At 44.5% G+C, this 22466-nt stretch overlaps 1 protein-coding gene across 3 annotated transcripts in view; it reads right to left on the bottom strand.

The window, feature by feature from the left end:
* ITGA8 (integrin subunit alpha 8) overlaps positions 1–22466 on the bottom strand; it is a 119647-nt gene that overhangs the window by 62546 nt on the left and 34635 nt on the right. For all 3 annotated transcript variants that reach the window (XM_028751564.2, XM_028751565.2, XM_028751566.2), the window contains exons 10-15: positions 21307–21363; positions 20713–20765; positions 15247–15452; positions 14536–14727; positions 5057–5102; positions 2119–2226 (exon numbers count right to left, since the gene is read on the bottom strand). In XM_028751564.2, the coding sequence (XP_028607397.2) occupies positions 2119–2226; positions 5057–5102; positions 14536–14727; positions 15247–15452; positions 20713–20765; positions 21307–21363 (662 nt within the window). The remainder of the gene's footprint in view (positions 1–2118; positions 2227–5056; positions 5103–14535; positions 14728–15246; positions 15453–20712; positions 20766–21306; positions 21364–22466) is intronic.

The raw sequence follows: 22466 nt of genomic DNA, 5'->3' as shown, positions 1-22466 counted from the left end.
TGAGAACATACACGTTGAAGCAGTTCCTTTCCCATGGAGTCAAGTTTCTACAGAGGTAGCAGAAATCAGAATATTATTCTGGTGCCTCCAGACCTTCAGAACCAATGCAGGTGAATAAGAATCCTGAGGTGGCAGAACGGACTGTGCCATGTCAGAATGTAGGTGAGGAATAAAATTTTGAATGTTCTCCCACATAATAATTCTCTGCAACTGAAAACAACAACAATAGCACACCAGGGAAAAGAATTCTAGCCCACACCACTTCCTCTACACCAGTTTTCTTCTTGCACGGGCAATTTTTGTTTCCCCCCCCAATAGCGGAGCAATTAAAAAATGTTATTCCCTCATGATGGTCTGAAGTGGAACATTCCATTTTTTAACCTCATGACTGCGCCAGTGCTTCATGCACTCCTCATTCTGATACATGTATAGATCAGGCATAAGCGTAGTGTTACGATGGATCCATTTATTGATCCTAGCCAAGATTTCAGAATACCCCAAAAGGAGGGGGTCTACTGAACTTGTAGACTTGAGTGCCTTCTGGGGATAAAAGAGGCAGGTAGCTTTAAAAAAATAAATAAATCTATGTCTTCCTATGGACCCAGATACAATAAAACTGTAAAATATTTGTTGTTTGCTTGAAACTTCAAGCGCTGGTGTCCATTACTTCTGATGGTTCCGACAGACCCACAAATGTCAGTACCCTGGAGAATCCAATTCACATAGTTTACACCACAGCTTGCATTTACATTCCTGCAGAGCAGGCTTCCTCTAACTTTGGACTGCCTATAGGTTTTCAGGAATGTTACAACTCTTCGTATATAAGAAGCTGAAAGAGCACTTCCTGGTTATGGCATTCCATGTGGTTGGTATTACACTTAAAAGCCTCTAACCCTGTGCTTCAGTCCAAGCACACACAACATCTCACTGTCAGTGACAAAAATCATCCAGCGTCTGCAGGTCTGGCAGGAACACATGGAGTCATGGTGTCTTGGACAAATGTGTAAACAAGGAGTCAGCAAACTTACCGTGTCTCGGGCCAGTGTCTCCAGCGCCGATTGCGCGGCAGGTTGGAGGGCGTGGGAGCGCTTGCCCTTACGTGTGCACACACGCTATTTCTGGTGCACTTCCAGGTCGGAGGAGCACCGGAAATAGCTTGTGTGCATGTGCACGGGCCTCCTCCGACCCGGATGTGCACCAGAAATAACGCTTGCACATGCGCACAAGCTATTTCTGGTGCTCCTCTGACTCGGAAGTGGGCAGCCTCACAGCGCAGCGCTGGTAAGAGTGGGCGGCAGCAGCGGGCAGCAGGGGTCACCGTGGGCCGGATAAACGAGTCCCTCGGGCCTTATCTGGCCCATGGGCCTTAGTTTGGGGACCCCTGATGTAAACTATGCAGTGATTTCATAATCCAATTCAAGATTCTGTATCATGGACAGGTGTGATTTGCTCCCCCAAAATGTTTAATCTATTTAACAGCTGCCATTGGGTTTTATTTATTGCGCAGGAACTATGGAGTTTCAAGATCATAAGGTTAAGAGGACAGTCATAAGAACATAAGAAGAGCCTGCTGGATCAGGCCAATGGCCCATCTAGTCTAGCATCCTGTTCTCAAGGTGGTCCACCAGATGCCTATGGGAAGCCTGCAAGCAGAGCCTGAACGCAACAGCTCTCTTTCCTGCTGTAGTTTCCAGCAACTGGAATTCAGAAGCTTAATGCCTCCAGCAGTGGAGCTGGAACACAGCCACCATGGCTGCTAGCCATTGTTAGCCTCATCTTCCATGGACTTGTCTAATCCTCTTTTGAAGCCAGCCAAGTTGGCGACCGTCACTGCCTCCTGTTGGAAGTGAATTCCGTAGTTTAACTATGCAGCAATAGAAAGCAGCTTAAAATGGGAGGGGAAATGCCATGGCCCTGACATCTTGGGCTGCCAGCGCACAGTTCTGGAGCACAGATGCTCACCTGCAAGCCGTCCTCACGCACTTCAGCGGAGGAGCTCTGTGAGCACACAGAGATGTGCCTCCTCTAAGATATGCATACAAAGAGGCTCAGTGCACAGAGTGCTGTGGATGTAAGACTCTGGTGTGAAAGACTCGTCTGTTGTTATTGCCAACTTACCAAGCCACCAAAGTCACTGAGCCGGGAAGCTGGCAGGTTTTATTTTCCGGATTTACAATCACCGGCGTAAGCAAGAGCTGCGCATCGACTGTCACCACCGGCCTGGCTCTGCAGGGGAGAAAAGCAAAAGCTGAGCATGTAGAAAAGGAACAAGAGACAATAGAAGAGAGGAAGAAGAATATTCAGTTACTGTGGATGTTAATTACACGTGGGACCACAGAAAGCGTGAGTCACACTTCCTGTATTAGTGCATATCGTAAACAATCAAACTCCTGCTGGGAGGTGCACGCACAGTGCCCACATTAGGAGCACACACATTTTCCCACAGGGACAGTGTGCAAGCCCACGCTTTGGAGGTTAATGACTCATTCATGTTCCCTGTGTTTGTATATCTGATTAAGATCTAGCCTAATTCTGTTAATAGAGATTTGCTAAATGCATCTATGCACAAAGAGGCAAACCCGCGCGTGCGGACAAGGCTAATATTATTAGAGCAATATATACACCACTTCCCAGCCAAAGCTTTCAAGTGCTGCCTTATACAGCTCTAACATGATGCAATATAAAACAATTGTAAATCCAGTAAAATAAGCAGCACAGACATCAAAGGTACATTAAAAATTGCTTACATGCAAAGCAAGTGCACAGGAATTCTCTAAATATTTTCCCGACCAGGATGGTCTCACATTACCTTTTGAAGGGCTGGAGGATCAGGAAAAGGGAAGCTTCTTCTTTGGGAAATATATTCCACAAAGAATGAATTACCACTGTTAAGACCTGTTTGAACCTACCCCTGATTTCACTGTTATAGCAGAAAGGACTTTTAACAGTGGCCTTGAATTTACATTTTAACGACAGCTTTATTCACAAAACAAGAGATGGCGTTAGTGTTGCTCATACTCTGAATAGGCTCACTGAAATCAATGATCTTAAGTGCATTTCAGTGCGCCAACTGTGGGTATAACTTAGTTGAACGTCACCCAATGTTTATCTTAAAGCAAAGCCCAGCATGTGAGTCTACCATTGACATTTCACTTGTGAATTCATGGGCTTCCTGTATGTAATGAAGTGTCCTGAATGTGTGTATAAGAGCCTGTGCATGCAGGATTAGTATGCATCAGCCTTGTAAATAAGTCCACAAAAGTTAGTAGCCTGGAAAAAAACCATCAACAAGCAAGCAAGCAAGCAAGCAAGCAAGCAAGCAAGCAAACAAACAAACAAATAAATAAAGCCTTAACCTAGTCAAATTTGGTAAAGGAGGGATGGAGAGCTGTATTTCTGTGCTGGGTACAAAGGAGAGGATTGTTTCCTCCATCAACCTGCTTGATTTCTGTGCTGGACACAAAGGACCCATGTCTGCCAGCCTGCTCAGTGACCTGCATGAAATCCTCATCACCCATGGCTACAAGACCAGAGCTTAAATTCAAGTCTGATGCCCACTACAACTTCCATCAGTCTGAGCCAGGTCTGCCAGTGGTCAAGGATGATGAGGGCGGGAACCCAACAACATCTGGAGGGGACCACACTGCCACCCCCTGGTTCAATCAATGCATGGAGGTCATGAGTGGGGCCTATCATTGCAACCATGCTTCCCTTCCACATCTTGATCATACCAAGTTTTAGAACATCCACAAAGGACTGTTGTTGCCTCTCAACAATGTAACATTCTCCAGCAAAGAAATATTCTGTTTCAGTTCTGCCACATTTTGCATTTGTGACTCATATGATTTTTGGGAAGGAGAAAGGGAACTTTTTTTTCAAACTGTTCTATGATACAAAGTAGCTGATAGATCTTAAGCCAAGTGGTCTACAAGCCAAGAAGGAGAAGAAGTCATAATAGAAAAAGCAGCTGGAAACAGTCCTGGCTACAAAAATAATTACTTAGAATCTCTCCAAGTAACTTGCTTGTAATTAAACGCATAGCTTTAATTCAACTCCCTAGGAAAAAACTAAATGGGAAGGTGAGAAGCCAGGATAGGCTTCCTTTCAAAATCCACAGACTGCAATAGCTGCATAAATAGAGTATGAGGAAATATAGCAGAATATAGCAGAGATAAACTATGTAGTGCCCCTAGATCTTTTTGAACTACAACTCCCATCAGTCATAGCAAACATTATGAACGATCAGGGATAATGGGAGTTTTAGTCCGACAACATCTAGAGAGCACCACATTGGATACTCCAGAAGTCTATAATTTCTTTAGATGGAGTACCCTGTGGCTCATCTCTCAGAACAGTATATAAGAAATTAACTGTGTAAACCAAATACATTTAGAAAATAAAATGCCAACACTACTGCCATTACTTCTACTGCTCCTACAATTAATTTCTTCAGACAAACTGTATTCAGATTGTAATGGCAATTTCCCCAGCTCAGTTTTATATTATTATACTATAATCATTCTAAAATATTTATACTACTTTTTCAAAATTGATTTTTCTTTTTAATTGGGCTAAATGCTAAAATGCAGCTTTTTATGCAAAAAAAGGAGCATAAAAATGGAAGGATCTATCAACTTTGGGCCTCTTAGTTTTGTCATTTTCCCCATCTTAAATTCAATTCTCCCTCTTTCTGCAGCAATTTGTGAATATTTTTTAATGAATCCTCATAAAAAATTCCCAACATTTTAATGCAAGTTCCTCCTAATAAACACATTTTTGCATACATGTTTGAATAATGTACACATTTTGGAAAACACTTTCTCCAAATAGAAGTGAATGTTAGAATATAATGCATGTCTGAATGTTATTTGGAGAACTTCAGTCGCAAAGTTCAGTGCAAATTTCAAAGGATGGCTCTGTTTCAGTTCTCATGTTGTTTCAGAGAGAGTATATTCGGCAGATTCACATTTAAATGTAAATTGAATCTGTTTTCTCCCCAACCCCACCTGTGAGTGACAATGGCAGAATCTTTATGTATGCATAAAGTAGTACATACCTGTAAACAACTACCTTGCCAGCTCCAAAGGCACCTACAATCAAATCTGGAAAACAATGATGAAAAGGAAACACTTAAACACAGGCAAAAATGACAAAACATTTTCACTAGCTTAAAACTATGTGCATTGGAAAATGAATAAACTAACACATAGGCAACACTCACAGGAAAAATGTCAATTTCATTAATTCACGTTAAATTCAGCCACCCTCCCCTTTACCCTGATATGAGTGGGCTGAAGTCCTCTTGCAAGGCAAGCAGATCTCTGTTCTTCAGTGACAGAAATACCCAGGACAAGCCCTCGACCAAGCCTTTCCTCTATAACTGGGATGGGAATCCTCTGGCCCATGGGACTAAATAAGCCCAGCACAGATCCCAATTTGGCCCCTGAGGCTGTTTCTCCCAAACTATGCCCATGTTCCCTGATACCCAACGTTATACATGGCATCAGGTGTAAGGCAGGAAAGGATGCGGCTCAAGGATGCGGATGCTTAAAGTGAGCTCCCAATTATACATTTGCAATTGGCTGTCAGTGGAAACCAGGGATGGAAAACCAGCTAGGAGGGGAAATAGAATGGATCCCTATGGAGGACAACACAATGGACTGGATCCTTGTCTGCATTACACAGCTAAAGCAGAATAACACTGTTCCCCTCACAAAGCTACAATTGTATGGCAAGGCCCCGAACCCATCCCCTTTGTTGGAATAAAGACACTTGACCCCAGTATTTTTGGTTAATGGGCTAAAAAAAAGGCCACAACTTTATTGGTTACAGAATGTGAGTGGTATTGGCTTAGCCAGGGGGCAGCAACCTTTTTCAGCAGTGGGCCAGTCCCCTGTCCCTCGGACCTTGTGGTGGGCTGGACTATATTCTGAAGGGGGGGGGATGAACAAATTCCTATGCCCCATAAATAACCCAGAGGTGCATTTTAAATAAAAGGACACATTCTACTCATGTAAAAACATGCTGATTCCCGGACTGTCCGTGGGCCAGATTTAGAAGGCGATTGGGACGGATCCAGCCCCCGGGCCTTAGTTTGCCTACCCATGGCTTAGGCATTGGAACCAAACCGACTATATCTGACTCCTGCCCACCTGCAGGAAGTCTCAGAAGGGTTAACCACCAGTAAGCCCCATTGATGCAAATTAACTCGAGGCCCCCCAGGGTCACTGATAGGGGTCGTGCCATGGCCCTAGCCCCCGCCTGGGCTTCGGACAGGATCACACACTCCAGATTCCTTTAATGGAATAACCTTGAAATAGGAGGGGTAGGTGATGGCTTCTCCCTCCCCTCCCCTCCAATCTAATACTCCAATGCCTAACCGCATTAGAAGGGGTCTTCTAACAACCCTCTGCACCCTTAGCAGACTACAGCTGCCAGGAGACTTTGTGGGCAGCCATGACTGTTTAAAGTGGTACAATACTGCTTTAAATGTATGGTGCCGGCGGGACTCAGAATAGTTACTGGAGCACTTCACACTGCAATGTTTTGTCATAATTATTTCCATTGCATTCTTGTTTTACACGGTCCAGTTCAGCTCCATGGAAAATCAATTGGAAGTTTCCCTTTCGCATCTCTCGAGAAGGGAATTTTTAACATTCGGAATGCCAAAATCATTAATGCGATTGATAAACATTTTTGGTTCTGCAAAAGAAAACAATCAAAATCAAGTGTTTGAGCCGTCTATGTTATCTGAAGTCTGGCAGCACGGCTACCCTAAAAATAGAGAACACTTTAGTCATCTCGGTCATATTTCTTCCCAGAAAATGCCACAGATAGTGTTTGCTAGCTGAAAGCAAAGTGTTTCACACAATGCAGAATATTTGCAGAAAAGAAAGGAGAGACAATAATCTTAAACTAAGTGTTCTGAATCCTTGTCAAATGAGACCTGAAGAAAACTTCATGAACTGGAAGATTATACTGTTCCATTTACTAGGGATTTGACTTTCTTTCTTTCTTTCTTTCTTTCTTTCTTTCTTTCTTTCTTTCTTTCTTTCCTTTTTTTATACAAAAAGGAGAACAAATCTCTGCAGCTTTGATCTCTGGAAAGAATTGCCTATAAATCATTACTAGGATATAGCTGACACTCCGCAGTGTTTTTGGACTTGATATTCCAACTTTGAATTCTAGGCAAGCATTTCCACTTCCTAAAGGGAGTCATCATCTGCTCTCCATATAGGTAATGAATAATGCCCAGTGGTGCCTGGGGGATATGACTGAGTACTTAGGAAGTAATGAAATAACCATGGACAATTTTTTTTTAAAAAAAAGTTCCATCAAACAAAATCCCAAGGTCCCTCGATTGAAGGCAAAGGAGACTTTCAGTCGTCCTCTGTGACCCCAGTTTGTTGACATAGGGCCACAGCAGACAACAGAACTACAAGGACATAGTGTACCCCAGAGTGTACTGTATTTGAGTATATTATCAAACAGGGGTGGCCTGAAGAGTTTCAGCACCTAAGGCAAAACGACCCACTGCCACCCCCACGATGGGGACACAAACTCTATAAGGAGACTACCCCACCGGGTGAGGGGGGATAGATCCTCCTGCCTAGCAGTAGGGCTTTGCATTGACTCTTCCCTTCAGGAGAAGCCAGTGCAAAGCTTCATCACTGCTGGGTGGGCTGGGGGAGATCTTCCCTTCCTGCCAGGTAGCAAAGCTGGGTGGCAGAATGCCTCCCCTCTCACTGACTCAGCAGGAGGGGAGATGTTCCACAGAGCTTTACCACCAGTCCCTCTCTGCCCCTAGAGGGTGGGGAGACCAGTGGCAAAGCTGGGTGGTGGAACGGGGCCTGAAATTTTTGTTTTTGTTGCAACAAAGAGTCCTATGACACCTTAATGACTAACAACTTCATCACAGCACAAACATACATGGACTACAGCCCACCTTATCAAATGCAAGAGGTGTTTTTCTGAGTTGCAGTCACACACATCCACACACAGAGTTTGGAGTAAGGTGGGTGGGAATTGTAAACAGTGAGGTCCAGAGGAAATAGCATGAAGAAAAGCACAGAGGTGTTATTAACACTGGATTAATAGTCCATCATGAAGTACCAACAGCCTAAAGTTGACAATCCGCTGAGTTGACCAAAACTAGGCATTGACTCCAAATGTCAACCTCTCTTTGGTGCTATTACTGACCACCTCCTATTGTTCTATTACAGGTTGAACCTCCTCACCCAGATCGCCAGTGTTCTTGGCTAATGGTACCTCCACCTTGTCTGGATTAAGGTTCAGATTTTCAACTCCCATCATCTGTTGAACTGACTCTAGACACCCGCTTCTCATGCCTGACACCTCTCTAAAGTTGGGCAATTGCTGCTATGTCATGTTTACTATACTCTCCCCAAAATGGAAGCATATCGTAATTCTATAAATCAGAGGAATAAGGCATTTGCAATGAAGTGGTGACAAGCCAATTGCCAGTTCTTAGCTCCTGTCCATTCACTTTGCAACCACAGCCATGATATGGCTCTGTATCAAGGCTGTTCCTTACTTAATTTTCTTTTTCCATTCTTTCCCTTCCAACCCACCCTTGTCTTGAACATCTCCACTGAATAGATTCCACAATAAGATATATTCTAACTTGGATGGAAACATGGTAGGTGGAGAATTGTTGGCACGTAGCTTACAACTCTCCAAATACTTTAAATCCTGCAAAAAATCCCTGCTACTAAGAAGCTGGAGGGGGCTCTTCCTCCGTAGCCCCTGATGTGTTGAGCATATGAAATAATCATATAACAGCATTTTAGGAAGAATAAGCAAGGCAGTTTGTTTTTTAGGAGTTGGTTTCCCCTTTACCACGGCTGTTGCTTTCCTCAAACATTGCTGCAGCTGTTCTCGCAGCCTGTAAACAACAACCTACAATTAAACCCAAAATCAAACCAAACCTAGACTATGAGCAGGCTGAGATTCAGTGCCTGCTCCAAGATTATCTGCATTGAAAGCATAAAGTAGCATATTTAATCCCCGGCACCTCCAGGTAGGGCTGGTGTCAGGGATTGGTTCGAATCTGAAGATTGGGAAATGCAGTCACAGTCAGATCAACTCCTCTCAGAAGAGGAGAGGGAATAATCACCTACCCCCCTGCCTCCAGTGTTTTCAGAAGCAGAGAGAGAGGCAGACACAGAAACTGCACAGCTCAGAAAGGAGTTATTCAGTTATGAGATAAAGACAAGAGAACCAGAAGGGAGGGTACAGCTAGGAGAGACGTCAATCGAGAGTGTGGGGGACCCCCCCTCACCACGGACTCGGAGGTCCGAATGTATCAGAGAACAAAGGAGGCGGGGGGAGGGAGAAACTTCCCATGGGAACCATAGCTGTCAACGTTTACCTTTTTTAAAGGGAAATTCCCTTATTCCGAATAGGATACCTCGCAAGAAAAGGGAAAAGTTGACAGCTATGGTTGGCACCCTTCTTGCTACAGAAGTCGGAAGGAGAGTTTAGAGTAGGCAACTGCCCTCCTTGTGGAGAGCTGTATATCTGTGCTTGCAACACGATGCCATAATAAAAGGACTACAGTGGTACCTCGGGTTACATACATGCAGGAGGCCCCATTAGCTAAAGTGGTGCTTCAGGTTAAAAACAGTTTTAGGTTAAGAACAGACCTCCAGAACGAATTAAGTTCTTAACCCGAGGTACCACTGTATAAATATATCAACTGCTCGTTAATTCTTATCTGTGAAGTTACAGAAGGGAGGGGGGGGGACTCTCCATGCCGGACAGCTGGGAAAGACTGGAGAGCTGCTGTCAGTCAGTGTAGACAATACTGAGTTAGATGGACTGTTTTCCTCACTCAGCATAAGGTAGCTTCTGATGTTTGTGTGTGTGAGTCTGTGACAGAGAACACATGCCAGGATGGTGACGACAATTCTATCCTACCTTTCTCTCAAGCAGGCCTCCCTTCTCCATTTTACAACAACCTTATAAGGTAGGTTAGGCTGAGAAATGGTGACTGTCACCTAGCGAGCTTCATGGTTGAGAGGGGGTTTGAACTCTGGTCTCCAAGGTCCTAGCTTGACACTCTAACCACTACGCCACATTGACTCTCACAAGACATCTTCAGCTGGACGCCATAGCTTGGAAGAAGTGAGGCATGAAAGCACAGAACTCTCTTGTGCTTCCTCTGACCCCCTTGGGTGCTCTGTGTAAACGGAGAATGGTGGAGTGGCAGGGCTGAGCCTCTCCCCAATATCTAGGACCTTGGCTAATGCCAAACCATTACCATCATCTGGAACCAGCCTGCTTAGATGAACAGCTAGGTGGTGAATAGTCCCACTGCCCTGGTTTTTTTCTCGACTTGAACTAGATCCTTCAACAGCCACCACAGGGCAATTTTATCAGTAAGATAAAGATTTACATGGTGAATATTCAGACACATTGCAAGCAAGGTGAGATGGTATGACCTTGCTTTTTATTTCTGGCATTAAATGGTTTAAGGAATCTTTAAGGAAAGAGCATGATAAACACCCCAGTAAATAAATATAAGGAATTCTGGTCAGAAATGTTTGTGTGGTTCTCCAAAGAGTGAATATTGTATATTCTATCTAAGCCAACAAAGCTGATGAGCCAGATTTTTATTTTTCAAAAGGTTCGTTTGCTGCTTAAATTTGCATCAGCAATGTAACAGCTACAGACACATTCCATCTCTGAAAAGTAGGAAAAAGGTCTCACAAGCAATTGGTCTAAATTCAGAAATTAGCTCGACATGTTTAAATAATGCTCTACAATAGCCAAAATGGATACTGTTATGATTAATCATTTAGGTATTTATATTCTCTGTGCCATGTTTATTATTTTAGCAGTTCACCAAAAATCTGATACAGAGCCCAGTTAGGTTTTCTAAAAATATGGATATATTCTAATTCAGCCTTCAACAACCTGGTGTCCTCTAGATATGCTGGATGACAACTTCCATGAGCCCAGCCAACCATTCTCTCATTGGAATACTTGACCTTGGACTTTGCCTCAAGATAATTTTCAATGCGGACTTTGATGTTAAATATTAAAGTGAAGGAAAACAAATTCCCCGCTAAGCCCAGTTATCTCTGTTAATTCTGACAAATATACCCACTTATGTTTTTCAGATTCAAACACGACCTCCAATATTAGGTTTCAAAATATTTTTAAGGCTGCTGTCCTCAGCTCGTGTATTTTCATTTTTGCTGGCACAAACAGGTACATTTTGAGCCAACAGCATATTTTTAACTGGGACACATTGGCAGTTTTCTTTTCCCCCACCAGCATATCTATTAGTGTAAAACTGTTAAGACTGGAAAGGGCATTAAGGTGCTTTGGCTAAATTTTAAAATGAGGTCTGTTGCCTGCTCATTCACTTATTTATTTAAAAGACTTTATACCACCCATTAGCAAAACTTCTGAATAGTTTACAAAACCAATATAATATACAAATAACATATAACATCATTAAAGCAACAACACCCTGCTTCATTAGGAGATGGCAACAGAGTAATATGTCCGGGAATAGAAAAATGTATTTCCCTGGTGACAAAAAGATAACAATGTCAGCATCAGTTGGGAGGTGCTACCACTAAGAAGGCTCTTTTCCTGGCCACCTTAGCTCAGATGGTGCATTTTGACTAAAGAATCTCAGGCAACTGACATACTTTAAAAGGATGAAATCTGCATCAATTTGGGAAAACGTAAATATTCTACTAAAAAGAGAGCAAGAAAATACTTGTGTTTAGGTGAAAGATACATGCCATAGCACGAACCCCCCTGAGACCTATGGGTGTAGGGAGGTATAATAATAATAATAATAATAATAATAATAATAATAAGAAGAAGAAGAAGAAGAAGAAGAAGAAGAAGAAGAAGAAGAAGAAGAAGAAGAAGCATTCATTTGTGCTTGAGAGCAAAAGGGGAACTGCCTCTTCAAAGATGGTATTGGTCACCCACAGTTTTTGCCAGTGGCACTGAGGGAGAGGTTATTTAATATCTAACTTTTTCTACGATCGAAGTTTCTCTTCACGTTAACCACTATTAGCCTTGGTGGGAAAATAACACAGCAGCAATGCTCATCGCCACATTTGTGCTTTCAGCACTTTATTGGGATGGAATATTTCAGCTGGAGAAATGTTGATGCTCCAATTCAATACCTCCCCCCTCCAGAGCAGCTTAAAAAGAAGAAGTCAGGATAGCCAAAGGGTGTCAGCAGATTGGATCGTATTAGACTTATACTGTGGTAGCTGGACTGTTTGCTAGTTTGTTCTGGGACTGGTTTACATGAAGAACCAACTTCACCCACACCACCTCATAGACCTGCACCAGAGGCCCTGTTTCTGTGCACACCTGTGAGGGCAATGAGAGTGGTGGCCACATATAGCAGGGCCTTCTCAGTGATGACCCCAGTTCTATGAAATTTGCTTCCTAGTAACATCACTCAAGCTCCATCCCAATCCTTTTTCAAGCAGGGCACCTGTTCTCTGCCTCTTTTATGGAGTATTTCAGGCTGCTTCATTCTGGGCTGGGCTGGGCTGTGTGGGCTGCTGCTTCCACGTGCTGCCTAATTTTGAGGCTTTTTGGGGTATTTCAGAGCTTAACGTTTTATATGGTTTCAGACTGCTGTCGTGTGTGATGTTTGCTGCTTTGTGAGGAGAATTCGCTGAAAAACCGGGAGAGAAATCTACCAAATAAAGGAACATCCAACCGATCTCCCGTGTGGTTTGGCCCAAGTCTTCTCTAGTTCTGTGGAACTTGTTTCCCAAGTAAGGGATGAGGAAGATTAAGCCTTTGTAGCGCTAAAAAACCCCAAAGGGGAATAAAAACACCACACATTTTGATCCTCGTTTTCTCCCTGTTTTCAAAGGCGACGCAAATGAGAACACAAAGCTACAAGCCCAGCCAGCTGGATTAAGGCAAACAAAGGGAGGGAGGAGGGAATAATCAGTGAAACAGTCACAGAACATAAACTATCCGAAAACATTAGTACAGTAGGTTAACAGAGCACAGTGGCAGAAGATATTTCAGGATGTTCGTCCAGCATTGTCCCATTAATTACAACGGGGCTTATGCCAGCAAAACAATCCTAAGGCTTGCACTACAGCAATTCTACTGTGTGGGTTGTGTTACAAATGCAGAGGGCCTTCTCAGACCCCAAGAAAAAGAAATGCTGCGGTTTGCCTTATCCTTCATCCCAGAGGAGTTGGGGGGGGGAGGGGTGAAATGGGAGAAAATCAAATTAAAATGATGTTGTGCATTTAGGCTACAGATGGTGTTGGAACGCTGCCCCAAACTGGATAAGCTCCACTTCAGAAATAAAGCGGGAGAGCTCCTATAGTGAAGCAGTTGTTGATAAATACCAGATGACATCAGTAAAATATTAATCGTTGAGGGAAAACATTTGAAACCAAACTAATTAAGGAAGAAAGATCCAGGCAAGTGAGCAACGAAGGAATATCTGGAACCAGGAAGACCTCTCACCTCTTCCTGTTTCAAATAACTTTTTTTAAAAATACGTCCAATATTTAAATAATGCTTCTCCTCTAAGTGCTCAAAGCGCTTTACATATCCTCTTAGTAATCCTTCGAATAACCTGGCAAGGTAACCAGAGGGGCTATTGTTTCCCTTGCTTGGGCTGAAAGACAGATGTTTGCCTAAAGCCATCCTGTGAATTCGTAGCTCAGGAAACTTTTGGCTCTTAGCTCATCCCCTTAACCCCAATCCTACGAGGGAGTTCGCAGCAAGGGAGACCCTCTTCACTCGAAACTGGACAAACCATATTTAAACAACCTCCAAGCAGACAAGAGGAACTACCCCCTTCTTAGGCATACCAAGAGGATCCAACATGAGAGGCGAAATATCATATCTGCTATTTCTGGTGCCTTGACAATTTCGTTATCTGTTTTGTTATCTTGGGAATTTTCACAATTAAGATCCAGGAAGTGCTGCAGCACAGTGGTAGAGCATCTGCTTTGCATGCAAAAGGTTCCAGGTTCAATCCCTGGTGTCTCCAGGTAGGGATGGAAGAGACACCTACCTGAAGTCCCAGACAGCTCTTGCCAGTCAGTGTAATACTGAGCAATATGGACCGATGGTCTGGCTCCGTATAAGGCAGCTCCCTATGCTCCTATTTTTATTCTATTTTAATAACTTTTCGAAATGAGAAGGAAGCCATCCAAAGTGCAGAGAAGCAACTTTTTCATCCAGGCTTTCTGACAGGGAACTGAAGGGTTACACTCTCCCCCCTCTTCATTTCCGTCTTTTTTTAACAATTCAGGTGTTTTATGTTAATGTATCTATTTCAGTCCTTCTCGCATTTCTGGTGATTTCTCACAACAGGAAAGGGAGTATTTCTTCTGTCCAACTCCAAATTCTCAGAGAAGCAAAGCTAGATCCGCACACAAAAGAACAGCCATGTTTGGGATTTTGACCTCGGCCTTTCCAAAAAGAAAATGATGCATTTTCCAGAGGTGGAAGGGGATGAAATCCCTTCTCTCTCGTGTGGAAAAACCTTACCTGGGTAATCATTCTTGTCTATGTCGGAGTCTCCTCTTAGTGTAAAACCAAATCCCGCAGGCATCGACTGGGAGGCCCACATACCGCGGAGAACCTGGGAAGGGTTAGGATTTAACCCATTATTAGCTCCGTTGAAAATGAGGACTTTCCCCCTTCTATCTTCTCCAGCAAATGGTGCTCCTATTGCAATGTCTGAAAAAGAACAAAGAGAGGTGGGAATGCTTATGGTGAGGGCTGCTTTAGTTCCTCACGGGAGTGAAGATCAGAGAGGCCTCTGCTTTAACTCTTCTTATGTTCCACAGCTACTTTTAATGCTCTTGTTTTGTCTCCTTACTGCAATTTTAGTAATTTGTTTTTTTAGAATATATTGATTATGTTCTAAGCCACCTTGGAAAGGAAGGTAATATCCTAAAAAGGTAGCTTTTTGCTCTCTTTATTTACCCTGGCTTTTGACACTTGAGATGTCTATTTTCAGAACCCACCTGAATCAAATTTATCACACATCCCTAGTCATCACACATTTAGCTTTTGGTGGTGGTGGTGGGGGGGTAGTCTCCCGCTCTTAAGAACACATGGCTCAGTACAAACATATAAATCACAATTATTATTTTGGCCACTGCAAAGCAAACTATCCTTGCAATTGAGCCATTCCCATCTTCAACTGTCTTGAGCAATCTGTGCGTAACCTCTAAAGAATACTTTGTGTAGTACCATTAAATCCATCCTGGTTTAGATCTCCGAGATGTGCGATGGAATTGCCGAATCTGCCGAACACCTCAGTGCCAGACAGCACCTGCGGTTCTCTGAAGTACAAGGCACTCTCTTGGAGGTAGAGATACACCTGCCCAACCTCCTTAGGGTTGCTCTCATATTCACGCTCCATAAAGAGAGGAGCACCGATGAGGATGTCATCCAACCTGGAGAGAGGAAAAGAAGCAGAATGATCAGTGCAAAATTCAGAGGAATCCTCCTTGCTTTAAAAATTAATGACTCTTATGCTTTCAGCTGGCCTCCCCCAACCTGGTGCCCTCTGAATGCTGCTGGATTCCAACAACAATCCCAGACGGCATGTACAGCATCTAGGGGAACCACAGGTTCTCCACCCTGGCACATGAAATACACTACTTTAGGTCAATGTCCAAGGGAACCAGGGAAGAGGACTGTGTGTTTGGCCAGTTTTCTCTAGAGTTCTCATCACTGCAGTCCTCATAACCAAAATTGGAAGCTACAGTTTTACTAAGAGCCAGTTGTGGAACCTACAGCCCCCCTGCCGAGCCTGAATATTTCTAGCCCTATAGTTTAGAAGGAACACTAAACTATGGTTTAGCATTATGTGAATCAAACTCAGGCTTATCAGTTCCCCCTGCCTTCTCCTCCTCTGAAGATGATCATAAGCTTTGGCTTTCATTTTCAAGTAGTGCAGTTCAGCATCATGTCCGAACCAGGCAAACATAGTTGGTCTTAACTACAGTTTACTGGAACAAGCCAACTTCAAACTGTATTCATGGTTGCCTTGTTTTAGTGTATCATATTTAAAATCAAGGTTCAGATATAATGCTAAATAGTTGAAAGTGGGAATGAAAGTTTCCAATCTTTTGCTTCTGGCAGTGGTGGAGAGGAGGGAACTGCCAAGGCTCATGCACACAACACTGACCCGTTGTTTACCATTTACAACCAAACCAGTCCACTGGCAGCAAATATTTGCCCTCCATGGTGCTCAGATTTGATACTGAAATCCCTGGTACATCACCAGGGCCAGATCAAGACATTTTGATGCCTGAAGCAAACCGCAAACTCCCACCCCTAGCTAGGGAAGAAGGGCTCAGTGGAGATCTATGCCAGGAACAAGGGGAGGAATAAAAATTTACATCAGGAACAAGGAGGGGAGGAGAAAGAGAACAGCAGCATCGCCAATTCACCTAGAGACTGCTGTAGAGGTGGCTTGAGAGGGGTTGCTGAGAAGACAGCAGCTCCAGCCCCAAGGAACATGTCACAGCTGTTGCTGCCACTGTGGTAGCAGTCGTGGGCAGTTCCTTGGAGGCTGGATTTGCTGCTCCCCGTGACTCCTGCTGCTTGAGGCGGTCGCCTCACCTTGCCCTGCCTAGCACATCCAATAAAGCACCAACAACTGCCTTGTGCTAGGTGCCACAGTTGTAGGAAATCCGTGGCAGCCATTTGGATTTTGCATAAGGCCTCCTGCATAGCCCTGCCCTAACATGGCCTCTCAAAGTCCCATATGCAAAACATCTGGGGTTGAGAGGGATGCAGTGCGAATGACCCTGCAGCACCAGTATTGGGGGGTAGATCCCAGCACGTTCCCACTTGCAAATGGACTGTCCCCTTGCATCGGCATCATCTCCTCTGGTCTGATGAGCCCATGCTTCAGCGCAAGGACTCATTATTTATCAGGCTGTTCTTGTCACCGCTCATGATATTTCCTGTCCCATCCCTCTGTGTCCCAATTTGGAAAAACAAACAAAAACAATGATGTCAATTTCACTTCTATTTGTTCTCTCTCTCCCCCCCCCTTCCTGCTTCTCCATTCCCCCTCCTCCAGCGTTCAAACAGTGTGTGGGGAGTTGTATGTTTTAAAACATCTGTTTGCTGTAGATTTTTTTTTTTTTAAAAAAATGAAGAACGTTTCTGCTTGTCTTCAGTTATAAATAGTTTCATTTGTTGGGCCAAACTCAAGCTAAAGCAGCAAGAGGAATGAGGCACTAGGCTGTGATCCCGTTCAGTGGTGAGAGAATCGTCTGAGCCACAACAGTGTTTTACTGATTTCCTGGCTGCGCCACGGGGCTGGATCGAGCAATTTGCTTGCTTCCATGCCTTCCCAGAGGAGAGGCATGGCTGCTTCCTTCTTAACAGAACAGCATTCAAGAGCGCAAGCTGACCACCTGCTGAAATTTTATGCAATTCCTTTGGTGTGCCGCTGGGCAGTTAACAGCGGGAGCACGGAGTGGTGTCAAGAGGTTAGGGCCTTAGTATTTGAAGCTTTGATATAGTGCAAATAAAAGATCGCTAATGTATTTTTATTAGGCGCGCGGTTGAACCCAACGCAAATAATTCTCTCCTGTGCTACGAAATCTCATGCACCTAAATCGCTCCCCAACTGGCACTGTTTGTTTCAGATACGGGTAAGCATCTATTTTGTAAGCACTAAGACCCTGCTCAGTGGGTAAAGTGCTTGCTTCACATGCCAAAGGTTCAAGCCTCAATCCTTGGCACCTTCAGGGAGGGCGAGTAAAGGCTCCTATCTGAAAACCCTGAAGAGGAACTGATGGGGGTCACCAACATCTGCCCATCAGTGACCTGTGGGCAACTAGAACAGGAGGTTCCCACAGCAGTCTCTCATCATTCCAGATGAGCCCACGGGCCTAAGAAGGTTGACTACCAGCGCTAGGGAATCAAAAGCCTGGGGACCAAATGCAACCATCTAGTCCAGCCTTCCTCAACCTGTGGGTCCCCAGATGTTGTTGAACTACAACTCCCATCACCCCTAGCTAGCAAGGCCAGAGCTCAAGCATGATGGGAGTTGTAGTCAACAACATCTGGGGACCCACAGGTTGAGAACCGCTGATCTAGTCCTCTCCGTTTGGCCCTCAGGATTCTCCTCAGACCACACACCCCTCTCAGAGACCACCCTCTCCTTGAGTGCTTTTACTTGACTGGAATGTGTCATTGCGCCATGGCCATGTTTCCTGCTGGCTTGGAAGGAGGGTGGAAAGAGGTGCAGGTGCAGTAAACAGCCACTTCTGCCAGGCTTCACAAAAGGCAAAAGTCACATCCGTAGCTCTGCCCACTTTCACATCTGCCCCCACCCCCCTACTGGCCTGCGGCCCCTGGGAGATTGCCTGTGAGAGAATGTGGCCCTCAGGCTGAGAATGGCTTCCCCACCCAGTGTAGACAATGCTGAGCTAGATGTGAGGCAGCTTCCTACACGCCCATCAACCAAAACTCAGTCCAGAACCTTTCTCAGTTTGAAGTGGGTAGACAAACACGGGTAGACAGACACAAAGGTCTGAAGCAAAATATTTTTGCCTCATCCTTGTCTCAGACCTTTCGTTTTCCACCCACTCCCACCTCCAGCTGCGTGATAATTCCTTACAGATCTCTAACAGTGTTCCCTTCCTCGGTTGCTCTTAGCCAAGCTCGTAGAACTACTGTTTCTGAGCATTTCTACAGATTTAAAGAAGATTTGGGAAGAACTGTCTAAACCAGCAGCTGCAGTGGCAGAAGCAAAAACATTAGGTAGCTTGAGCCGAGCTGCAATGGGAGAGTAATTGGCTTTGCTAAAAAAATAAAATCTGCTAAAACTTAAAGTTCGGCTGTGTTTCTTTACTGTTCTCCATCCCCCAATTTTGAGGCTTAAGGCACAACTCTGTGGTACCTAGGAGGGCATCTCAGAGGCAATTCTCTCCCCTCTACCCATGAAGGGGGAGATCCCTACACACACCCTAGTAGAGAGGAAGAGCAATCAATTCCTGCAGCTGGCATACATAATTTCCCTCCCATTGGGACCAACAGGAGGAATAATCCACAAAAGGAAATACCGGTCCAATATTAAAGTGAGGCAGTAGGGGCTGTTGTTCACTGGGACTGGTAGGGCAGCAGGCAAAGTGGCCAACAGATGGCAGGAAGAGACATTGGTTTTACAGTGGTACCTAACAGACGCTTCAGGTTACAGACTCCGCTAACCCAGAAATAGTACCTCGGGTTAAGAACTTTGCTTCAGGATGAGAACAGAAATTGTGCAGCAGCAGCACGGCAGCAGTGGGAGGCCCCGTTAGCTAACGTGTTGCTTCAGGTTAAGAACAGTTTCAGGTTAAGAACAGACCTCCAGAACGAATTAAGTTCTTAACCTGAGGTACCACTGTACTCTCATGGTCCTCTCTGCTGAGTTTGATGGTGACAACACTGAGACGGAGGAGAAGCTGCCAGCCTGGGCTGGATGTAAGTAAGAGAGCAAACAGATGGGCTGGGCTGGCTGAAAGTGGGCTGAGGCAGGTGAGGCAGTGCCCCACTCACTGCAATGCACCAGCTTCTATTTCAAAAGGAGGAGCACCCAGCTTACGCCTTCTGCCCTACCAGCATGAGCCTGGCAGGGCTTTGGATTTGGCAGCCCCTCTGCCTTCCATTTTCATTCATCCCACCCCCTTTTGAGCTGCTCTGCCTAAGAACGCATCTCCTGGGGGGATACAATGGGAAGCACTCAAACACTTACGCAGTAAATTAATACTTTTTAAAGAACAATGCATATTATAGTGCTTAAAATGGTGCAGGTATGGCAGGAAAGGAAGTGTTTCTTGCCATCAGTGGTGCCACAGTCCTTAGCCGATAGATGGCCAGACTCTCATGCAGCCACAGTGAATGTGGTACCCGTTCCAAACTGATGCAATCACAGTGTGGGGTGGAATGGGATGGTTTTCCAGTGGCAGCCTTGTAAATCTAAGCAAACAAAAATTACTAGCCTACAAAAACATCACTAGCCTCTTGGGTGTTGGACAGAGAACTCCAACTCTCCTCTGGCAGCACATTTGGTGTCTATGCTTGGCACGCAGCAGAGACAATGTGGTCCATCCCTACTCCCCAGCCCCCCTCTCTCTCCTACATAAATTCCATGGATTCACCTGCATGACATTCCTGGTCGCCTCTGGTGAGCAGGCTATGTACTTAAAAACAAGGTCGAATCATTGCAGTTTAACAGATGTGCTAGCTAGGCAAAAGACGAATGCATCCCTGCAACACTCAAGTATACGGTTGTCTACAAAAGAGCTTATTAGAAAAATAGCTTTCCACCAAAGCTGAGAAAACCATAGGACCAAGGAATGAAACCCCATGAAAGAAAGACTAAGAGATTTATTTATTTTGGCTTTTGAGCAGGTTAATATTATTTTTTAGAAGTATGAAATCATAACCTGTGATATCTACTACTGCTGGAAAGTTTAAGAGGAAGGATGAAAAGATTTAGGAGTCTAATTCTAACTGAATATAAATAGCTAAGCTACAGTCTCCCTCAAGGCGCTTAGTCCAGGGTGGTCCTGGAATAGTCTCATGGACTTCAGAGGGAGCGTTTTGGATTAAGTGGCTTGGACCCACCTGAAAACCCTAAATTAAACAGGACAGGAAAAGAAGATGGAGCACAGAATGAATACTTCTTTGTCTTTAGCAACTTACCCATCATTGTTAACATCTGACACTGCAACCGTGTATCCAAAGTAAGATGCCATCTGCAAATAAAGAGCATTTTTACATCAAGTATCCCTTTAAATTTTTGCAGCTGGCAAAATCCCATCATATCCCAAATCATATTGCAAAGGATCCCGCCAGACTGCCAGAGTTTTGCGGGAAAGATTTAAGCACATCCTGGGAGATTTAGGTTGGTGCAATTAAAGTGGATTAAAGTGTTCAGCTCCCTTCCTGCCAACAAATCCCCTTTAAAGAAGAGGCAGACATTTTGCAGTTAGGAAGGTGATGAAGAAGTGCATTGAAAAGTGTGGAATGAATGCATGGTTAATGGAAATGTATACGAGCACCCCACAATCAACTCATGAGGGTGCTCATTGTCATATAACACCCCCACAAACGCTCCATAAAGACCAGGCAAAATCAGCCTCCAAGCAAACTTTATGCAAGCAAATCTGGATAGATGCTGAACAAACAGGCCTGGGTGTCCAAATAGCGTTGCTTAAATTTGAGCTGCAACTCATTGGGCAGCCTAGTATTCCCTGTTTGGAAGTGCTGATATGCTGAATGGTTGAAATTTATTACCTGTTCACCGGTGAAATTCTGAATAAAGGTCAAATCTGTAGAATTTATAATCGAAACCTAGAAACAGAAAACAGGATATTATATTCCAGGATAACTGCTGCAGTGCTATATCTCAAAACTTGTACTCCCACCATTCTAAATATACTATTCCCCAATATTTCAAATAAGTTCAGAAGAGACAGAGCAATCCTCAGAAGTCTGTTAGAGTAACTCCCATGGAACTCACTTGAATTAATTTCTGAGTGGACCTCCTCAGGAAGGTTCTGTTTTTTGCCTACTTATTTGGAGGGTTAGGAGCATATAGGATTGTAGCCAAGTAACTAATGATCCAATGGCCCCTGGAAAGGAATCCCTGAAGGTATAGATTAGAGCAGGTCTCCCATGCTGCTCCACTGTCAGTTGTCTGATTCCAGGGAGGGACAGTGAAGACTATGGATGGTCCTGAATGGGGTAACTGTGTCCCTGAAAGACCAGGTGTGCAGCCTGGGAGTCATTCTGGACTCACAGCTGTCTATGGAGGCACAGGTCAATTCTGTGTCCAGGGCAGCTGTTTATCAGTGCCATCTGGTATGCAGGCTGAGATTCTACCTGCCTGCAGACTGCCTCGCCAGAGTGGTGCATGCTCTGGTTATCTCTCGCTTGGACTACTGCAATGCGCACTATGTGGGGCTACCTTTGAAGGTGACCTGGAAACTACAACTAATCCAGAATGCGGCAGCTAGACTGGTGACTGGGAGCGGCCGCCGAGACCACATAACACCAGTCTTGAAAGACCTACACTGGCTCCCAGTATGTTTCCGAGCACAATTCAAAGTGTTGGTACTGACCTTTAAAGCCCTAAATGGCCTCGGTCCAGTATACCTGAAGGAGCGCCTCCACCCCCATCGTTCTGCCCGGACACTGAGATCCAGTGCTGAGAGCCTTCTGGTGGCTCCCTTGCTGCGAGAAGCCAAATTACAGGGAACCAGGCAGAGGGCCTTCTTGGTAGTGGCACCTGCCCCGTGGAACGCCCTCCCACCACATGTCAAAGAGAAAAACAACTACCAGACTTTTAGAACACATCTGAAGGCAGCCCTGTTTAGGGAAACTTTTAATGTTTAATAGACTATTGTATTTAAATATTTTGTTGGAAGCCACCCAGAGTGGCTGGGGAAACCCAG

This window comes from Podarcis muralis, chromosome 12 (assembly GCF_964188315.1).
Source record: "Podarcis muralis chromosome 12, rPodMur119.hap1.1, whole genome shotgun sequence".
Lineage (NCBI taxonomy): Eukaryota > Metazoa > Chordata > Lepidosauria > Squamata > Lacertidae > Podarcis > Podarcis muralis.
The sequence above is the reverse complement of the archived record's forward strand: the minus strand, read 5'-3'. Positions and strand labels throughout refer to the sequence as shown.